Consider the following 22,797-nt stretch of genomic DNA (forward strand, 5'->3'; position numbering starts at 1 on the left):
AAAAAAAATTTATCAAAAATTTTAGTACTAAAAAAATATTGACATTTTGAAAAGTTTTTTTTTTGGGATTTAGAGATTCAGTACTACTCTATTTCATATTTAAATGTGTTTCTACGGCTTTTCTAGATATGTGTGATTTTTTTCTGATTTTTTTCAGTGTTGCGCGGTATCAAAAAATATTTTTTTTATATTTCCAAAGAGTGGTTAGGTGAGGGAGTAAAAAGTGCCCCCAAACCAAATCACTAGCTGTATGGCAAATATTGTAAAGGATATTAAATAAGAAATTTTGGTGGTTTGGTTTATTTGAACCCCTATGTGGTTTGACGTAGGATCTATAGTGAAAAACGTACTTTTTCGTTTATTTCACGCCATCCTCAATAGATTAGAGATAAAAATTTGAAAAAAATACTGAATGTGCATCTTACTACGGTGTATCAAGAAAAATTATCAAAAAAATATTTCATCAAAAAATTTTAGTACTAAAAATAATATTTAAATTTTGAATTTTTTTTTTGGTATTTAGAGATACAGTACTACTCTAATTCATATTTGAATGTGCTCTTACGGCTTTTCTAGATTGATAAATATCTTCAAGCTGTTTTTTTTCAAATATCTAATAATCAAAATAAAATAATAAAAAAGAATAATACACAGTACAAAAAAATGTTATAGATTTTCTGGCATTTCGAAATTTTGAAAAAAAAATATTACTTTGAGACCACAAATCCGATTTGTTTTTTTTATTTTAATCTTTCAATTGAAAACCACGAATACAATAAAATAGTCGATTTCAAAAAAATTAAAATAATAATGCAGACGATGAAGAAAATTATTTTTGTGTCACACAATGCTCTTAAAAATTCAGGAAAAATTACGCCACATGTAGAAAAAAGACATACGAACGCATTTAAATAAAAATTTGAGCAGGAGTGGGTCTCGAAGTTATATTTTTTTTCTCAAAATTTCGAAATGCCAGAAAATCTGTAACATTTTTTTGTACTGTGTATTTTTTTTAATTTTTTTTTTATTATTTGATATTTGAAAAAAATAAACAGTTTGAAGATATTTATCAATCTAGAAAAGCCGTAAGAGCACATTTAAATATGAATTAGAGTAGTACTGAATCTCTAAATCCCACAAAAAATTTTTTTTTCAGAATTTAAATTTTTTTTTAGTAATAAAATTTTTGATGAATTTTTTTTTGATAATTTTTCTTGATACACCGTGGTAAGATGTACATTCAGTATTTTTTTTCAAATTTTTATCTCGGATCTATTGAGGATGGCGTGAAATAAACGAAAAAGTACGTTTTTCACTATAGATCCTACGTCAAACCACATAGGGGTTCAAATAAACCAAACCACCAAAATTTCTTATTTAATATCCTTTACAATATTTGCCATACAGCTAGTGATTTGGTTTGGGGGCACTTTTTACTCCCTTTCCTAACCACTCTTTGGAAATATAAAAAAAAATTTTTTTTTGATACCGCGCAACACTGAAAAAAATCTGAAAAAAATCACACATATCTAGAAAAGTCGTAGAAACACATTTAAATATGAATTAAAGTAGTACTGAATCTCTAAATCTCAAAAAAAAAATTCAAAATTTCAATATTTTTTTTGGTACTAAAATTTTTGATGAAATTTTTTTTTGATAATTTTTTTTGATACACCGTAGTAAGATGCACATTCAGTATTTTTTCAAATTTCTATCTCGGATCTTTTGAGGATGGCGTGAAATAAACGAAAAAGTACGTTTTTCACTATATATCCTACGTCAAACCACATAGGGGTTCAAATAAACCGCCAAAATTTCTTATTTAAAATCCTTTACAATATTTGCCATACAGCTAGTGATTTGGTTTGGGTGCACTTTTTACTCCCTTACCCGGCCAGGCCCTTTAATATTCAACGGTATTGCCCATCGCTGGTCACAACTTTTTCCCATCTTTCTGGCAATTCTGGCAATTCACGAATCCCTTTGCGGAAATAATCGGCCGGTTTGTTGGCTACCCACGAATCGATCCAATTTTTGACTGCATCAAAATTGGAGAAGTGCTGATTATCCAGGCCATGTTGCATCGATCGAAAAAGGTAGCAATCAAACGGAGCAATGTCTGGAGAATACGGCGGGTGGGATAGGATCTCCTATTTCCGCGTTTCCAAGCATTGTAGTGCTGCAAAATAACTTTATCGTGTCTTGGCTCGTATTGTGGCCGTTTTTCCTTCAGTGCACGGCTCAAACGCATCAATTATCGTCGGTAGAGGTCCCCCGTAATGGTTTCATTCGGTTTTAGCAGCTCATAATACACCTCACCCCCAAAATAGACAGCATAACCTCCTGGTCGTGGATATTTCGCGCGTCCGTCGATATTGATGCACGGCCGGGGTATCCATACGACGTTTAGGATTATCGTAAAGGACCCACTTTTCATCGTCAGTAACGATTCGATGCAAAAAACGCTTTTTTATGCCGTTGGAACAATCGTTCGCACGTGAAAAAACTGCGTTCGACGTCTCGTGGCTTCAATTCATACGGCACCCAATGTCCCATCTTTTGGATCATTCCCATTCCTTTCAAACGATCGGATATGGTTTGCTGATATACTCCAAGTGTATCTGCAAGTTCTTGCTGCGTTTGTGACGGATCGAGTAAAGCCTCCAATTCTTCATCTTCAAACTTTTTTGGCGGTCCGGAAATTTCTTCGTCTTCCAGGTCAAAATAATAACTTCTAAACCGTACAAACCACGTCTGACACGTTCGCTCATGGTCACCATAAACTTCCACCAAAATGCGATGACTTTCCGCAGCTTTTTTCTTCATATTTTTTTCTACTCCCCGCAAAAACACTCCCGTTGGTACGAAATTCGTCATATTGGAAGTGGCGAATAACTATGTTGTTTACGCTTCAACTTTTTGACATATACTGAAAAAGACGCGCAATGACAGTAGCTTTCCAACGAATGTCTGGAAATTTGATTCACTGGAATAATAATCAAGCTACGCCACCAAGCTTTCACGGTTGTGAAACCAAAGAAACTTACCGGTACACCTAATACAATAATAGAATGGTTTCCACGGTTGTTTATAGTGAAAACGAAACACATTTCTTTGAAATAATTATTCAAATTACGCTCCACCTGCACCGATAACATCGTTCATGTTTTTTACAAATTACTTACATGAATAAGGCCTGCTCTTTCACTGCAATCTAATAGTGATGCTAACGCTACTCAACCGACCATGAGAGCGTCCGAAAGTGACTCGGTCGTTTTGGATATGTTTTTACGAAATTTTGAAGTTTGCGGTCTGTCGTTGTCATGTCGAAAAATACATTTGCTATAAGTTTGTCTACAGTTATCATCAAACGCATCGTTAAATACATGGTTTACGCAATTCATAGCACTTATCCATCTGGTTCCATCAACTACAGATTATAATCGATAAAGTTAGATTTTTTTTTTGTGTAATGGACTTGCTTAATCCGGTTTTTTTTTCGTTGAAAATTCTCATGGTACGTTCATTTTTTTTTTTATCAATTTTAGATTTATTTTCTTCAAATTAAGTATTAATATGATTCACCGACCGACCTTCACCGGCTTCGTCCAGCATGGATCTCTATGAATTCTATTGGAGTTTGAGTTCCAATGAAAATAATCAAATGACGACATATCACCCACATTCTCATCATATAGGAGTTTTTTTTCTGAAATGTCTAGTTAGTCCAATTCCATGAAAACAATGAAAAACGACTACAATCGATAAATACGAAAATAAAATCCATTTTTTTGCAAGTCTAGCTCATTGGCTTTAATTTGATGTGTCGGTCATCTAAATCGGTTCAGTGGTTCAAAAGTTATGAATTTCAAAAAAGTCATTTTTGGGAAAAAGTGGAAAACATTGATTTTACAAACCACCCTAAAATGGAAATGGTCACCCCAACGAAAAAATAAAAAAATGCGGGTCTAATGTTTTGAGATAAAGAACAACATAACCACATTTAGCTCAATATCTCTGCTAATCCGACATTTGATCTCGTTAGGTGAAGGAAATACGGACAGTAGGATGTAGAGGTGTGCAATCCAGCTCATCATGATGAACAGCTCAGATCAGCTCAGTTCATCTAAAAGAGCTGTTCTTTATGAACAGCTCTTCAGCTCAGTTGTCAGTAACGACGTCTGGTGGCGACTTTCAATTTGGGTCCCAAACTCGATAGTGTAATCTTTATCAGATTAGAAGACACGAAGCCAGTTTTTTAAAATGTTAAAATTTAAATGAATTTTTTCACACCGTGTTATTAAATTACTTAAAACACGTATTCCTGAATCTTATTTAACCATTTGTCTATACATTTCCGACATTTTTACTGAGAATTTCATTATAATATAAAATTGTCTTCAAAAAGAATTTTCTTATGAGATATTTTCACCACCTACAAACAAAGTGTTTTTCATTGAAATAGAATACTAATTTAATACACAGATGTTAATTTTCATTCATAATTTTAATTTTAAAAACGTGTTCATTCTGCCTGAAAGTCACTTATTATTTTTGGCGCCCCCTAAACTGGTAAACAAAGCCCAATTCCTTCAACGCGAATATAACTGTTGAAAAGACAAGGAACAAATGAAACTGAACTGATGTTATAACACGCAGAGCGAGAGACGGTCAGTTCATTTGAATCTTACAGCTCACACACTCTCTTCAATTCTACAGCTCTTTTCTCTCCTGCATCATCATCAAAGTGAGCTGAAGAGCTGTTTGATTTTTTTTACGAGCTGTTCCGCGTCAACTCACTTCAAAGAGTCGATTCTTCGGAACAGCTCTTGAGCGGATGGCACATCTCTAGTAGGATGCCAATGAATGTATGGGAAAAAATAGACCCTAAAATTTCAATAAGTTACCCTGTACAAAATGTTCACCACCTTGAAAAAACACCCTACGCAAAATATCAGCTCAATCGAACTTCAGAGAGAGTGGCGCAAAGCGGCCAAAGTTTGATTTTTTTGAAAATCAAAAAATCACCCAAGGGGGGGAGTAAATGAAATCGGGGTTTTCGAAAAAAAAATGATGCTAAATGTCTTAAAATTGCATGAAACGTCGAGATCTGCTGTCATCTCGAAAAGTTTTTGGTCAAAAATCGACACTCTGGGACTATTGTTTTTTTTTTGGAATACGAGACGAAACGTATGGGTTTAAGCGACAAAAAATTTTTTTTCCTCGATTCTTCATTCTGAACTTGTTGCGAAATGTTGATTTGCGCGATAATATACCCTATGCAAAAAAATAGCTTATTCGAACTTCATTTATTAGTGTTGCAGACGTTAAAACTAGAGTTTTTTGAAAACCGAATCAAAACCGAATTACCGGAAATCGGTGTTTTCAAAAAATGGGTGGGTTATAGCTATAATATAACCGCTCAGCAATCATTTGTTTGTATTGATTAAATTTTTGATTGAATTAAACAATTTCCGAATTCAATCGAATTTAATATATTTGCTTTGTGAGTAAAGAGATTGAATAAATGCCATGTAAGGTCAATTCATGCATTGTAATAGATTATGTTCTTCGTTACAAGTAAAGTTAATGACAGTCCTTTCACATTTGGTATGATGCCTAGGACAAAATTTGTGAACGGAAGAATTATCAAACGATTATTTTATTTTACATTTCCCTCTGAAGTTTACATCTCTCAAGTGCACGTACTTCTCGAACCGCGAACTTGCTTGATTTGATGAACTTCAGGCACTCAGTGAAGATATGAAGGCATATCCTTCAATGCAATCTTGAATAACCGAGCCAAAGCGTTGTGTTCGTATCCGTTTTTGTAATCCGTGTTAGGAAAACACATTTCTGAGTGCAAAAAAAACATGCGGGTGAGGAAAGTACCCCCTGCATGCATGAATCAACAACTTCAACTTATACTTTTTATATTATAGAGCCTTTAAACTTGAAAGTTCATTCGCCTCTAATGTCTGCCGACTGACTGATGACTGATGATGAATTAGAGAGGTTTTAAACTTTTCAGTTCATTCGCCTCTAATGTCTGCTAGATTCTCCCAGGTTCCTAAGTTTAGAAGTCCGTGTTAAGGAAACATATTCTAGTCTGCACAAAGGCAAGCGAGTACAAAAGTACTCGCAGTTTGCATTTATTGCAACACCAATTTCCCCACGCTCCGTGGATTAGAAGTCTGTGTTAAGGAAACACATTTCAGCCGGAACAAAAATACCCCCGACTTTCATGTGTTTGCAATGCCGATGACACTGCTTGGTTTTGAAGTCTGTGTTAGGGAACACATTTCGGTGAGAACAAAACTCATACTTTCATGTATTTGCAATGCCGATTTCCCCAAGGCTGCTTGGTTATGACGGCTGTGTTGGGGAAACCGTAAATCGGGCCAATCAAAACGAGGTAGTTAGGGCGTCTAGATAACGCTTAACATTCTACAGTTATCCAATTGTTTATCTGATGAAAAATAACATTTTATAAATTGCGATAGATGCGTAGAAATATTCCCTATCAATTGATGTAAACATATTTCCGATACAGTAAGGAATGTTCGAGTTATAAGCATTCGGAATCTTTAATTTTTCTTGCATGTTCTGTTTATGTTTTCATTTTACCCCCCATATACTCCGGTTAGACGTAGTTCCACGTAAAAAAATTGTTGATGCCAAATGTCTTAAAATTGTCGTGATTTACAGTTATCTCAAATTTTTTTTTGTCAAAAATCGACTTTTCAGATAAAAAAAACCAAAAAGCGCAAAAAAAATTTTTCTTTGACAATTTTTTTTCCGAGATAACAGTAAACCTCGACGAGTAATGCAATTTTAAGACATTTGGCATCAGCTTTTTTTTTAAAAACCCCCGGTGATCTTTCGTTTTTCAAAAAACTGAAATTTAACGTCTGCGACACTAATAAGTGAATGGAGGCGATCTGGCGTAGTGGTAACATCCATGCCTCTCACGCTAAAGGTCACGAGTTCAATTCTCACTCCCGACATTCTTCCAAAAATGGAAGTAAAAAGTGACGAACCAGCCAAATGAGTTGAAAATCACTATAATACAGATAAAAAAAAAAAAAACTAATAAGTGAAGTTCGAATGAGCTAATATTTTGCATAGGGTATATTATCGTGCAAATCAACGTTTCGCAGCATGTTCCGAATGAAAAATCCAGATAATTATTTTTATTGGTACTCAAAACCATACGTTTCGTTTCGTATTTCGAAAAAAACCCAGAGTCCCAGAGTGTCGATTTTTGTCGAAAAAAATTTTTTGAGATGACACTAGATCTCGTCGTTTCATGCCATTTCAAGACATTTGGCATCAAAAACAAAAAAAAAAATCGAAAACCCCGATTCCTTCCCCTCTTGGGTGATTTTTCGATTTCCAAAAAAATCTAATTTTGACCGCTTTGCGCCACTCTACCTTAAGTCCGATTGAGCTGATATTTGGCATAGGGTGTTTTTTCGAGGCGGTGAACATTTTTTATGAGGTAACTTTTTGAAATTAGAGATGACCATTTTCACTAACATCCTAACGGACAGGTTTCGTTTTTTCCGACTATCATGCTTGTCGGAATCATGTTTTCGTGTGTTCTACCGAATTCGGAGCTCAACTCTAAAACGCTACCCCAAGCCGTCCCAGTAGGTCCGAAATTTGAGCGCTGCAACCAAAGCGAACAAAAACCACACACAGCACTTTGTGCGCTGCAAAGTGATGCTGTTGCTGTTGCTACTGCTCCAACGGTGACACCATTGCCCTTTGAGGTTCAGTTGTGAGATTTATTGCGTTTAGAAGTTGGCGATGTTTCGATAGCTGATTGGGAAAACTGATATTCTGTGATCAATGGCTGCTGCTGTTACAGCTTCTGCTGCTGTGTCTGGCTATAAACCGCTGCAATTGCGGTTCAATGATTTAGTTGATTGCGACGTGCACAGAGTCGAAACTAATTTCACTGTGAAACCCGCGCAGGTAGGGGAAAGATGGTGAGATCGAACTATAAATTCATCTAAATGACATAATTTTATGATTTGCGCGCCGCCCGGTGGTCGGGTTTTCTATAATTACCCACCGAAAATTGTTCGCGCTCGACGAAAACATATTATTCATTTCGGACGGGAATATTTTGGCACCGACAGTAATAACATGTGAAATCCGAATTCGCCCGCCATGTGAATGGCCCATAAATTGAAGGAAAGAATACCTTTTTTTTTTGAGCGAATGCATGTTTTTTAAATATGCATTACTTACGCACATAAACTCTAGGTAATATTCGGGGAGAGACAAACGCACGTTTATGAATTTCATTACGCAGAAAAATTTGCCACCGTCGTCTTTCTTGGTGTGGGAAGCAATATAAAACTGTAGATAAGAGAACTCGTGGCAGCCCGAAGGACTCTGCCAAGGACAAAGCTTCATCCACATCCAATAGGGGGACACAGGGAGGAGTTGTGCGTTTGGTGAGTTGATGTTCGGAGGAAGAAGTTGCGTTAACTTTGTTGATAACAATACCGGTGAGAAACTTTTGTCCATCAGTGAAAACTTTTTTTCTGGTTCCTAGATGTTCCCTTCTACACGCACCACCCGCTCCGCCCGTAATTTTCGCCGGAAGGTAAATTTAATTGTTTGCACGGTGCCGGAACTACAGCTCCACCACTTCCTCGCCATCGGCAGACACCTCAGATGACCTCTTTTTAATTCGTTTTTTTGGGGGCGGACAGTGCAATATACAGTACAGTCTCGAGGGGAGAAAACTTGAATGAATTTATTGAAATTAACACGATGACGATGTTGAAAGACTTGGCGACGGAAAATGAAATACCTAGAAGTCTTTCTCTTTCGGTCGGTGAATGTAGACGGCAAATTAGATTTTTTTCGCTAGAAAAAGTTTGAGTTGGCGAGTAGATAATATCTAACAAAAGTCAAATTTTAGAAAAAAAATGCTGTCCTGATCTTTTTTTACTAATGAAATACCTCGTCTCAATTGTTTTATGGATCGATTTGAGTCTTTGAAGTGATACATTGTTCGAAATAATTTCTTCCTAGCAGACCCCACTGTTTATAGACCCACATAACTTAATTGCCGCATCGTTCTGCACGGATTGGGTGGTATAGATGTAATTAGAGAGTACTGTTTCCGATCAGTACACTATATGAGGAAGAGCTGCGCCCGTGTTTCCTTCACAGTTTTTCCAATTTGCGACCAATGGTTATCGTGAAGGAGAATAACTTTGCTCCTTCTATCATTCATCTATGACAGTACAAATTATGTATTGGCTGATATTAACAGAATAACAATTAACAGAATCGATTTAGAGGAGATGGTCAAGTTTCAACGACAGCCTAGATTAATGGGTTTAACGTTGGTAGAGATTTTATTAGAATAACGATTTTGTTTATCAACCATAGAAAGTTTATTGGAAAACTTTTATAATTCTAGACACACTCACTCATTAATGATACATGAAAGTCGGTTGATCTTTTGTACCTGCATGCATTGTTGTGCACCGGAAAGTGTTTCCCTAACACGGACTACCAAAGTGGGCACTGTGGCGTTATAATTAACGCCACTTTACTTTAGGAGGTCTCCGTAGCTTGATCGATGGGTTTAATTCCAAATCCCTCCATTGATTGATTGAACTTCTTCAAAGCTAGAGGCGAATGACTTTCGTAGTAGAAAAAATTATCAATCAATAGTCACACCCGAAGCTACAGGTACTCTTGCTTAGGTATGCATTTGTGCAGACCGAAATAATTTTCTCAGCCATAAAGGTTGTTAGAAGCTTTTTCAGTGAGCGATCGAGGGTTTAATCTTACGACCCTCCACTGATTGCTTTTCTAATGTCTTCTTCAACGCTAGATACGAATACAGTCAAACCTGTTTTTATGCGATCCTTCGGTGGAATTTGACTACTTTTGTGCTTGGTTTGTATGATCCATAATATCGCACAAAAACGGAAAAACAAAAATCAATTACGAATCGGCAATCATTCTACGTAGGAACTACACAGCGGCAAAGGTGTGCAAAATGGCTTTTTCAAGGCCGTAAGTGTAAATGTTGGAAATGATAATTCTGTACTTAAATTCATCCACTCACACACTAACAAGAAGAATTCTGAGCAATGTTTTAGAATATCCATTGATTGAGAATTGATTTAAATGCAACTTCAAACAATGATTACTAAGCCAACGGTATTCATACGTCATCCTTGTGGTTATATCACAGATATAACTTAAATCAGACATTCTTGAAAGCTTTTAGATAAAAATATGGAAAATCAATTATTGCGCATCTTCCTGCAGGTCGGATTCGATTATATACAGACTCGATTATATACAATTCTGGACTCGATTATATACAAAAAAAAAACGGATTTTTTTTTATATTTCAAATATGGCTTATTTTATGAAGAAATGTAACCTTTCAACGTTAAGGTGAAGTTTAAGTGGCTATTACATGTACAGTGAGGTAAAAATCGTAATTTTTGAAAATTTTGCTTGAATTTTCACCAGGAATTGTTTATATCGATATTGCAGCCAAATTAAGAAAGATAGAAGTTTGACTTCAAAGAACAAATTGTAGAGTGGTTAAAGAACTTCAATTTAATTGATAGAAACAATGTAGTTTAATATAAATTTCTAGGATAAAAAAAAATAAAAACACATTCAAAATCGTTAACTTTTAAGTTTTTCACTTCCAAAATGTTATTAAAATCCACTAATTTAGTTGTTCCACTACTATATCCTGTACTAAATTTTCTCATCTTTCAAATAAAAGCATCAGAATCGTCTTCCGTAGCGTACTTTTTAATATAGAGCCAGTTTGAGGCAACAGAGTCCGAAACGAAAAAAAGTGCTGTAACTCTGTCATTGTTGAAATTCGAAAATATGCGTAGGAAGATTTTTTTCATCAAATATGATCGTCTATCACCTTCTGAGATAATCAGGATAAATTAATTTTTTTCATGTGAGAAAGGTGTTTTCTGATTTTAAAGGGATGAATAAAAAATCGAATTCCTCTTCCACATCCAAATACATCCAAAAAAACAAGTAAAAAAAAATTTTTTTTCGACTGGATTATATACAGGATTCGATTATACACAGTGAAAAGAAATCAAAAACTGTATATAATCGAATCCGCGCTGTATTTCAAATTCTACATACAAACTGTCTTCGAAAGATTTTTAGAAAACTACAGCCAATCCTTTTTTTGTGCGGGGGATTGGGACCGCACAAAAAAAGTCGCATAAAAAAATCGTGCGAAACTTCTCCACCAGCTTTATAAAATCGTGTTCGGTACACATTTTGAAGAAAACTTTTTTTGTGCGGTAGATAGGGACCGCATAAAAAAAATTTCCCCCAAGAAAATAACTGAAATCCACGCCGTTCACCGTTCAATTTCCTTTTGTTTCCCTGCTTTGCGATGGGACAATTTGCCTTTTCGGTTGCGCGTGGCTGTTTTGTGCTCTAAGTTGCATGTCGAAATGTCATGCAAAAACTCAGAAAAACAGAGCATTTGGTAAGAGGAGGGAAATGATTTCAGAAGTGGATAATTGAGACGCAAGTATGCTTTTTTCGCACTGAAATGCGTATAAACCATCGAAAAAAAATTAAATGGACGATAACTTCGTCAAACATGCTTCTTTCAATACACCGCACAGAAAAACCGCGCAAAAACAGGTTTTACTGTTCAAACATTTTGCGATGCAGAACATGTCAATATCTCAACTTCACTAAAAGTTATTGATATTTCTTCCCAAAAAATACACTCTCTTCAATTGCTTGCCATTCTTTCTGGGGCAAACATCAAAAATGTTTGTTGACGAAATTTGAAAGAACAAATTTCACTCTATATAATATTTGATTTTCAAAGATATGTAATTTTTTGTATTTGAGTAAATTAAAATTGAAATCTGTTTTTGGGTGAAAACCCATCAGTAACTTCGAGCAGGATTAAGATATTGACAAATTCTGCATCGCAAAATGTTGGTATTGATAAGCTCTAAAAGTCGTACGAATAAAATTTTGCAGTAGAATTTTAAATTCCAAAGGTAAAGTAAAATAACTGGTTTTTTCATGGTTGCCCTAATGAAACTTAGTTAAAAAACAACTCTGTGGGAGATATTTATTCTCTAGACAACAACTGTCTTCCAAAAAGTTGTTACATATGATAGAGCGCTCATTTTTATGTTATCAAAAATAGGGTGACCAAAATTGTCGATGGAATAAAAAAACTTTCTTATCTTTATAGATAGAGATAAATATAGCTCGACAATATTGTAGCCCCAATTATTTCAATCAACTTTGTGAAACAAATCTTTTAATGTAATCGAATTAGCGCTTTTTTCCTAAGTAGCGTTAGGGTGACCAAGAAAAAGCGGTTTTTTATATTTCAAATATTACATCAAAACTGTCTTCGTACAACTTTTAGAGCTTATCAAGACCAACATTTTGCGGTGCAGAACTCTTCAATATCTTAACCCTACTTAAAGTTATTGATGGTTTTTTACCCAAAAACTCATGATTTCAATTTTAATTTACATAACATGAAAAATAACATGGTTTTGAAAATCACACATCATGTAGTGTGAACTCTTCTCTTTCAAATGCCGCCAATGAACTTTATTTATGTTTGCCCCAGAAAGAATGACAAACAATTGCAGAGAGCGTATTTTTTTGGGAAGAAATATCAATAACTTTGAGTGGAGTTGAAGTATTGACAAGTTCTGCATAGAAAAATGTTTGTATTAGTAAGCTCTAAAAGTCTTTCGAAGACAGTTTGTATGTAGATTTGGAAATATGAAAGCAAAAAAAATTTTTTTTCATGGTGACCCTTATGCAACTTAGAAAAAAAGGCGCTATATCGGTTATTTCAAGAGATGGAAAAAAAACTGTGTTCTATAAAGATGTCTCAAATAACTGGAACTACAACATTGCCGAACTATGTTTACTTCTATCTAAAGAGATAAGAAAGTTTGAATTTTTATTTCATTGAAAATTTTAGTCACCCTTTTTATGGCAACTTTGTCGAAGACGGTTTTTGTCTAGAGAATAACTGTCGAGCTCTTAGTGCTAATTTGCACTTAAATGCACCTTCTGGACCATTGTGCAGTGTGATCTTGAACATGTTTTTGACTCACTAAAAACATCGATTTACGATTTGCAAAACGGTAAACGATGTCAAAGCAAAATTTAAAATAAATCCTACAAGAATCATCAGCTGCAATATATTTTGTAGTGAAATTCGCTTTTTTCAGTAGAATATTTTTCTAACAATTTGACCGTTAGCGGTTTACATCAATTTTGTATTTTCAGCTCCGTTTCAAAACACACAAATGAACTTTGTTCTATGATTTATCAACAATTGGTGAACGTAACTTCCAGTATATTAAATTTTCCAGAAAACTTGCAAGAACCTTACTAAATCGACATGAATTTTGTGACTTTAGAACATTCTCTGTGCGAAAAAAAATCCTGTCACGTCACAAATAAAAAAACCGTGTTTTAAATATTTTACCGCTATGTAGAAAGCTATATACTAATTTCTATGTTAGTTATTTTCTTGAAATCTTCTTACTTTCCTCTGAAATCTCCCTACCCTTTCCAAGGTTGCAATTAATAATAGCCTCATGGAGTCAAATAGTAAGAAACGACGTTGGCGTATCCTAAACGCAACATAATTTCTTATTATTATAACTTTGAGAATAAATGAGATTTATAAATAGTTGACTGACGGAAATATTTTCATAGTACAAATACTTATTTGGACAACAATTGATAAAAGGCTATACAGGGAAACTTCGATATAACGTACCCTCCTTATAGCGTACCCTCGATATAACGTACATTTTACCTCGATATAACGTACACATGTTCAATGTGTAAAAAATTATTTCCGAAATAGGTACTGAGAGTTTCATGTCAATCTCACAGATTCAACAAAAGTCACTTGGAGGCCTGTACTTTTAACCAATCTCTAGATACAACTGGTTTTATGAATCCGGATTCTAAATTAATGGAGCAGTATGAAGGGAAACATCATGAGAAAGGTTGGTTTCATCTTTTAGTTGAACTTTTTCATCACTATTTATTTACCTTACACAAAAAACAACACAAAAAAGTAATATAAGCTGTGTTCCTGGGTTCATTATTTTGCTTCGATATAACGTACAATTCGTTACAACGTACAATTTTGAAAAAGAAATGTACGTTATATCGAAGTTTACCTGTATGTGGCTTCTCGAGCTAGTAATATGAGCAACTTCGTTAACACGTTTAGCCCCGACAGGGGATGCAGGGGATCGGCAACAGCAATTCCAAATGAAATCGTCCTAAAAATGCAGATTTTAAAAACTTGTATTTTTGATTCCAATGAAAGTGTGTATTCCGTTTGGGTTGGAGGAAATATGAGTTTTTCACAGCAATTGGGAATTTTTTGACTCAAGCGTAACTTTTGAAAAGGGCATATCGATTTTAGTAAGAGAAATCTTTGATAATTTATATCTTAAAAAAATATGAGTCGTACTCAAATAGTGTCTTAGAAAGAGTTATAGAGTATTAATGGTTGAATATGAAAAAATGTACACTGAGAAAAAAAATTAGTACTCTTTTTTTTACAAAATAGAAATTCAATTTGCAATATCCAAAATACATATTTTTAATTTTTTTTTAATTTTTTTTTTCATACAAAATAGAAGTCATGTAGAAAATTCAAAAAATGGGCCCAAGATGGTAAAAATATTTTTGACGAACTTTGTGGAACATCGAATTTTTAGGAACTTTCGAAACATCGAGCTTTTGTATGTTAGCAGTAATTTTTAATCACAAATTATGAATCCTGATGTTATTTAAAAAAAAAGGTTATTATCAATCTTCTTCTAAATGCAACCATTCTCGAGATATTTGAAAAATATTTCTAATTTATTGTCTTTTTTATAGGAAATAATCCCTTTTAATATGTTTGTCGTGTTATACCGTCATGTTCATGAAATTTTATGAATTTGCTTATAATTTCCAACAACTTTTCCGTATACATCATTATGGTTCATTTTTTGACTCAAGTGCAACTTTTGAAAAGGTAGTATCGATTTTAGTAAGAGAAATCCAAAATATATTTTTTTAATAAGGCACATGTGGCGTTAGCCTGACGGGGCCGGGAGTCCAATATTTTGACAATTTTTGTCTTACAACTATGTTAATAATATGTAACCGATTACTCGCGGTTGGCTCGAGGTTAGTATTACAAGTGTTCTCATAATTGGTATGTTGCAGTCTTCGATGCTCTATACGTGTGCCCGACACGGGCTACAATTTTTTATTTAAGAGAAATCTTTGATAATTTATATCTCAAAAAATATGAGTCGTACCGAAATAGTGTGGTAGAAAGAGTTATAGAGTATTGTTGGCTCAATTTGAAAAAAATATACACTAAGAAGAATAATTAGTACTCTTATTTTTATTTACAAAATAAAATTTTGATTTGCGATATCAAAAAATATGAATTGCTAGTTTCGTTCAAAAAACACAAGCCCAAAGCATAATCATGGTCTGAAACTACGGATCCAAATTACTATTTCTAGATTTCTTTCGGTTTCTCTTTTTTTTAAAATTCGGTTTTATAGAGGTAAATTGATTTCTACACAGCTTTTTGAACTGGATTACCTTGACAACATTCGGAAGAGCGGAGTTCATTCGTGATATTTTAATATTTAATTTCTTATAATTTCACCATCCAATTAATAGTTATGTTCATATTTTATATAAAATATTATCTCTGATATCTTAGCAATTCTGTGCAATCATGTGGTAAAAATTTCTTATTTTTAAACCTTCAGGAAGAACATATAATTGTTGAGATGTAGATAGTAGAGGGGTTGTGCCTACTGGATAAGAGATAGCTGAAGCACTCTCTCTCCGAAGGTTTTCCTCTGTATCAATGAAAAAAAAAACAAATCAAAATTTAACATATCAACAAATCATTTCTTTTGATATAGCTACTAATGCGGCAACAATCTGAAGGCTGGAGTACATCTACAACATTCTACAATGTAATATCATAGAGCAATTCCCTCATGAGAATAGTAATAGTAATAGTAATAGTAATAGTAATAGTAATAGTAATAGTAATAGTAATAGTAATAGTAATAGTAATAGTAATAGTAATAGTAATAGTAATAGTAATAGTAATAGTAATAGTAATAGTAATAGTAATAGTAATAGTAATAGTAATAGTAATAGTAATAGTAATAGTAATAGTAATAGTAATAGTAATAGTAATAGTAATAGTAATAGTAATAGTAATAGTAATAGTAATAGTAATAGTAATAGTAATAGTAATAGTAATAGTAATAGTAATAGTAATAGTAATAGTAATAGTAATAGTAATAGTAATAGTAATAGTAATAGTAATAGTAATAGTAATAGTAATAGTAATAGTAATAGTAATAGTAATAGTAATAGTAATAGTAATAGTAATAGTAATAGTAATAGTAATAGTAATAGTAATAGTAATAGTAATAGTAATAGTAATAGTAATAGTAATAGTAATAGTAATAGTAATAGTAATAGTAATAGTAATAGTAATAGTAATAGTAATAGTAATAGTAATAGCAATAGCAATAGTAATAGTAATAGTAATAGTAATAGTCGAACTAACATCCCTTTTCATTCCTCAGCAGTTGCAAGGACGTGGCCAGGACAATTCTTAACTGTTGGAGAAAGCATGCCTTCCTCTAAGAGATACTACCAATCGTCAGTAACGGATGGAGACAAGCTTTTGACGTAACTGTTCTGAATTCGTACCACCTACGATATTGTGCAACTTGCTCAATGCTAATCCTGATGTGATTTAAAACAAAAAAGGTTATTATCAATCTTCTTCTAAATGTAGCCATTCTCGAGATATTCAAAAAATATTTGTAATTTATTGTCTTTTTAACATCCTCACATGATGACTCTTTCTAACACACAATTTCGGTACGACTCATATTTTTTGAGATATAAATTATCAAAGATTTCTCTTACTCAAATCGATACGCCCTTCACAAAAGTTACGCTTGAGTCAACAAATTCCCAATTGCTGTGGAAAACTCATATTTACTCTAACCCAAACGGAATACACACTTTCATTCGAATCAAAAATACTCATGTTTTGTCATTTGTGGATTTCATTTGGAATTACTCGCAATGAACTTTCCGTCTGGCCCATATTGGTTCCTGTAGACCAGGGGTTCTCAAAGTGGTCGATATCGACCCCTTGGGATCGATATCAGTTTCCCAGGGGTCGACACCATAATGTATAAGTTGTGTTCCGTGAACCAACTCGTTATAGGAATGACTAATATTTTAGTGGAATGTATTGAAATGTGAGACTTGTATTAATAATTCTTAATTACACTTGATATTTTCTGAATTTTATGTCTATTTATTGATGAGAAAATGATATCGAGTTTACTCACTGACCAACCACCAAGTTTTTGGGGGTCGATGAAAGCATTTCTTTCTGGAAAAGGGGTCTCTTGCCCAAAATAATTTGAGAGTCCCTGCTATAGACCAACAATTTTATCTAATGATCTCCTCATGAGAAAGACAAACAAAATGAAAGAACGGATTGACAATTCTCAACTCTTTCAAATTTACCATCAGTCATAACATTCTAACGTTGCTTTCCCTCTATTCTTTTTCCAAATTAACAGGTGCTGGAGTTCCTCGGCCGCGGAACCTTCGGACAGGTCGTGAAATGCTGGAAGAAGGGCACCAGCGACATTGTCGCCATCAAAATTCTAAAAAACCACCCGTCGTATGCACGCCAAGGCCAAATCGAGGTATCGATTCTGTCCCGCCTCAGCCAGGAGAATGCGGACGAGTTCAACTTTGTCCGGGCACTGGAGTGCTTCCAGCACAAGAACCACACCTGTCTGGTGTTCGAGATGTTGGAGCAGAACTTGTACGACTTCCTGAAACAGAACAAGTTCTCGCCCCTGCCGCTGAAGTACATACGGCCGATCTTGCAGCAGGTAGGTTCTAGAGATTTTGGGGTCATATGAATTCTGGGCTAGTCTTGAAAAATTTTTATTCAGAGAAGTCCGGCTGTAGGATTCAAAGGAGAAAGTTATCGTCATCAACTCAAACCAACTACGGTTAGACCACAATAATATCTGCCTGATATCTATCTATATATATAAAAATGGAGTGATGTCTGTCTGTCTGTCTGATTCTTATAGACTCGGAAACTACTGAACCGATCGACATGAAAATTGGTATGTAGGGGTTTTTGGGGCCGGGGAAGGTTTTCGTGATATTTTGAGACCCCTCCCCCTTTGGTGTACCTCTCTAAGGGGGGGCTGCCATACAAATGAAACACAAATTTCTGCATTACTCGGAAATTAACCAAGCAAACGAAACCAAAGTTGGCATGTGAAAGTTTTAGGGTGCAATAAATGTTTCTATGAAGGTTAGACAGTCCTTCCCCCACTCAAAGGGGGGGCTGCCATACACATGAAACACAAATTTCTGCATTACTCGAGAATTAATCAAGTAAATGGGCGGGACGAAGTTTGCCGGGTTAGCTAGTAATAAATAAATAAGTGCGGTCCCAGTCCAGTGTATGTGCAAAACACCATACTCAATGATTCAAAATGTACACACAGAACCAGCGGTCTGAATGTTGTGTCTAGCTTTATCAAAGACGATAACGAGATTCTACGGGCAGCAGTACAAGATGGTAAAACCGCATCTTCCCATCTATTCTTCCGACCGCGTCCGGCTTGTTATCCTCATATCAACATCCCCACACGATGACAACGCATTGATTATAACGCATTGATGTCGGATGTGCAGCGGTTCAATCGCTTCGCGGTTAATTTTCTGTTTCGCACGAGGAAATGAGTGATGATTATATTTTCCACGCCGTCGATTTCGTGTCATGCACAACGTGTGTTCTATTCCATTGTGGTTGAATTGTTTTTTTTTCTCTGTCGTTTGACCTACATCTCTGGCAGAATGGCTATCACACCACCAAAAACCCAGGCGCTCATCGAGACTATGAATTAAGTCCAGGAAATTGAATAAATGCCACAAATTCAAGATCTCGTCGTTGTTGGCAGCATACAATTTTTATGGTTGATTGAGGCGCTGACCGAAGGCCGATGCAAATCGGATCTCGCATCTTTCGCTGCTTGTTGCTGCTGTAGACACAAAATAAAGTGTGCGAAGGCCTTTTTTGTTCGAAAGTTTTGTGCTCTTTGGTGATTTTTTCCCTCTCTTTTTTTCGCAATACACTCCACCCATCCACTAAATGAGGTCACCAGACGTGAAAGTAGCTGCTGCTGCTGCCCTCTTGCCGTTTGGTGCTTCATTTCCCTGTTTTGGCTGGAGATAACTCAAATGATCCTTTCATTTTGCTTGGTGTGTTTTTATCTTGATTGTCGCGAATAAAACCGGTGGACCACATTGCGGTCGTGCACTGAGTGCGGCAATATCCAGCAGCTGGACGTTTTGAAATCTGAACATCAATTCTCTGAGTCTGAGCAAAATATTCTCCGTAACAGACCCGCTCAGACTTCATATTCCTAGTAAACAACAAAGACTGTCTCAAAAAGTAAACGTGAACCTCGTGGCTTAGATTATCGAGAACTAGGGAGACATTGCCACGTGCGCATTTGCTTAGCTATCTCCATCGCTAGGAGAACGAGAATGCAACCATCGGAAGATGTTGTCTTGAGTAACTACGTCATTCCCCTTTTTTAAATGAGTTATTCACAATCAATTCATCTCTGTTTACAATTCATCTTAAAGGACCTGTATAATGATTTAGTTTGAATGAAAATGTCAAAAATTAAATTCAGAATCCAACATCTGAATCTGTAATCCGAAAAGATGAGATGGACATTAGAAAATGACACTTGGAAATATAAATTTTTTACGTCGATTTTAAAAATTATTAAACTCAGAACCCAACATCTGAATCTGTAATCCGAAAAGACGAGATGGACATTAGAAAATGACACTTGGAAATATAATTTTTTACTGACTGTTCTACAAACCCTTCTTTTTGCTGACTATCTAAACATTTCAGATTTGTTATTTTTGGCTCTAAATAAAAGAATAATTGTTTCGAAGATTTCGCCTAAATGTAGACATTTTATATGCAGTTCTATATTTTTATGTTCACCTCAATACCTTTCATTGGCTGGTGAATATAGAAAATCCGTCAAGTGGTTCACAAGTTTTTTTTTAAAGAGGTGTATTCGGCAAAATCGGTATATTATTTAAAACCTAATATTTTGAATCTTACTTCGAAACCAGGATTCTGGGTAATCTAAAAGTCTCAGTCTAAAATTGATTATCTGTAATCAAGAAACTGAAATCAGTAGTCGAGTTCCAATATAAAATCTTAAATAGGGAATTTAAAATTGGAATCTGAAATCTGCAATCAAAACTGTCTTAATTGTAACATATTAGTTCGGAGTTTTTTTTTTATTAGAATTAGTGACGTTGTATGAAATGTGATTCACTGTAAATGTGAATAGTGTTTATGGTCCTGATACTGTTGCAGCCAATACCGCTCGATTTTCGTCGAGATTCCATCCCGATAATTTTGATGTCAAAGAATAATTTAGCTAATGAGTGATCCATCAATCTTCTCTGTGAAAATCGACGGTATCAATTTTTAAAATAAGACCAAAATGTCCTCGATCCCTGATCTAAGTCGCGGGGACTTTTGAGGGTGGACTGCCAACTACATCTGCATCTGTAACAGTTTGTTATGCTATACATCACGATTTCTCAGTTCCTAAATAGCTTAAATTGGCGAAAAGTGGAAGCACTCCTATTCCCCGCATTTGTTCTGTGTTTATCTGCGTTTCCTTAATCGAGATGCCCTAAACGTAGCGACGAAGCACGATTTCATGTTTTCAATATTATTGTGAAACCATTCGTAACATCGTGCATAACCATACCCACGCGAAGAATAATAAAAAGTGTGAGCAGTGAACTGCCTTTGCTGCAGCAAACCCTCAGTTGTTGCTCTGCAACCGTGCGGATGGGACGTGCTAAATCGTTTGCTCCTGAATGCATTCTCAGAATATGCAAGATGCATGCTCAGTGTAGAGCTTGCACTAATGCGTAGAGCAAAGCGGAAAACATATGCAACTTAAGTTACGCCCTTGCACCGAACGAGAGTATAGAGAGATGCCATTTGTCAAATATGATATGTGAAATCCGAAATTCGAGACATGGAATCCGTGTATGACATTGGAATCGGTATATCATGATAGTAATTAGAAACATAGAATAGAACCGGGAATATGAATGTGGAGGATGATTCTGGAATCTGCTTATAGAAAATCTCCTTGCAACCTGTTTCTCTGATTATGATGAGAATATTTTAATTGCCATGCGCAAACCAAAATAAGATTCTGACTACTGGTATTCGAAATTAAATACCTACATTCCAAATCTGGAACCGGGATTCGAACCCGCTTTTCTTAATTGGACCTCGCGTCGGAAACGTGCATCTGGTATCTAGATCAGAAGTAACTGTTTGGATTATAGAGGCAAATAAAGTCTGAAATATCCGAATTACGTAGACAGCATCTGGACTTTGAAATCCAAATTTTAAATTCTAATAAAGGAGGTTCATGAACTATAATTAGTATGGATCTTGTACCCCTATACTCGATGAGCGTTATTCTGTGCAGCCGTAATAATAATTCTGTTCGCGACCGACAACGCGAAAGCGGAGCAAGTGTTCCCTAATTCCAAATTTCATGTCCATCCCTATCCTTTTCCCATACAAACCACTCCCTTCCTTCTGAAATGCAGTGTGTGGTGCATTACAACTACAAGCAGAAGCAAAACCTCGAAGAACAATATAGAACGCATACGAACAAATAAGTGCATACGAGCCGATCCTTACCAATGCAATATTTGTGATTCCAAATCCATCTATCAAGTATGAAAGATCGCGAATAAACCATCCGAGTGTTTTTAGAAGCTTACCAAGTGTTTTTTCCCCAAAGTTTTCCATTCTCCGAACTCCTTCAGCCGCAGGAACCGCCATTTTCCTCAATGGTGTGATCCACCAAATTCTGATACGGACTACACAATCGAGTCACGTAACGAATTCGTCACTGACCTTTGTAGGAAAATCCATTTGGTACGGCGTGAATAGTAGTTACAATTCGCAACACTGACGATATAAGCAAGCTGCAGGTGCTCTTGTACTCGAGCAAGGAAGTGTAATTCGCATACATTTATACAGACCGGTAGATGTTCTCCCAACAATGGACTCGATTTTATAGAAACGTGAAAAATTTGTCACTGAAGATCAGTCACGATTCATGAGTTATCCAGCTAGCGTCCAGAGGGCTGCGGTAGCGAGACTTTCCAAGATTTAGTCAAGGTTTTGTTTTCCAAATTGGCGTTTTTCAAAGCCAGAGGCTAATGAACTGAGAAGTTTAGAGCCTTTCTTATGTTTCGACATCATCTTCACTGACAGTACAAACGAGTTGCAGGGATGCCTCCATACTTGAGCGATTGAGTTAGCTTTTTCAAAGATATTCAAAATCAACATCGAAGAAACATCCTACGTCAACTGTGGGGTCGTGTTTTGACTTTTCAACTTTTGGATTAGAAACAAAACATCTGAATCTGGAATTTGAATGCTGACAAATATTTTGCTTAAATTTTGCTGGATCTTAAAACCGCCATGTGCACCATCCTTAAATGGAATTATCAAAGGTTTTTTTTGCCTATTTTTTTATTTAAAGTTACCGAATATGTTCATTT

General features: G+C 35.3%; 1 protein-coding gene across 10 annotated transcripts in view; it reads left to right on the top strand.

Annotated features, from left to right (window-relative positions):
- Positions 1-22,797, top strand: part of LOC129764506 (protein split ends) — a 268,076-nt gene that overhangs the window by 204,420 nt on the left and 40,859 nt on the right. For all 10 annotated transcript variants that reach the window (XM_055763632.1, XM_055763633.1, XM_055763634.1 and 7 more), the window contains one exon: positions 17,703-18,023. In XM_055763632.1, the coding sequence (XP_055619607.1) occupies positions 17,703-18,023 (321 nt within the window). The remainder of the gene's footprint in view (positions 1-17,702; positions 18,024-22,797) is intronic.

Source organism: Toxorhynchites rutilus, chromosome 2 (assembly GCF_029784135.1).
Source record: "Toxorhynchites rutilus septentrionalis strain SRP chromosome 2, ASM2978413v1, whole genome shotgun sequence".
Classification (NCBI taxonomy): Eukaryota; Metazoa; Arthropoda; class Insecta; order Diptera; family Culicidae; genus Toxorhynchites; species Toxorhynchites rutilus.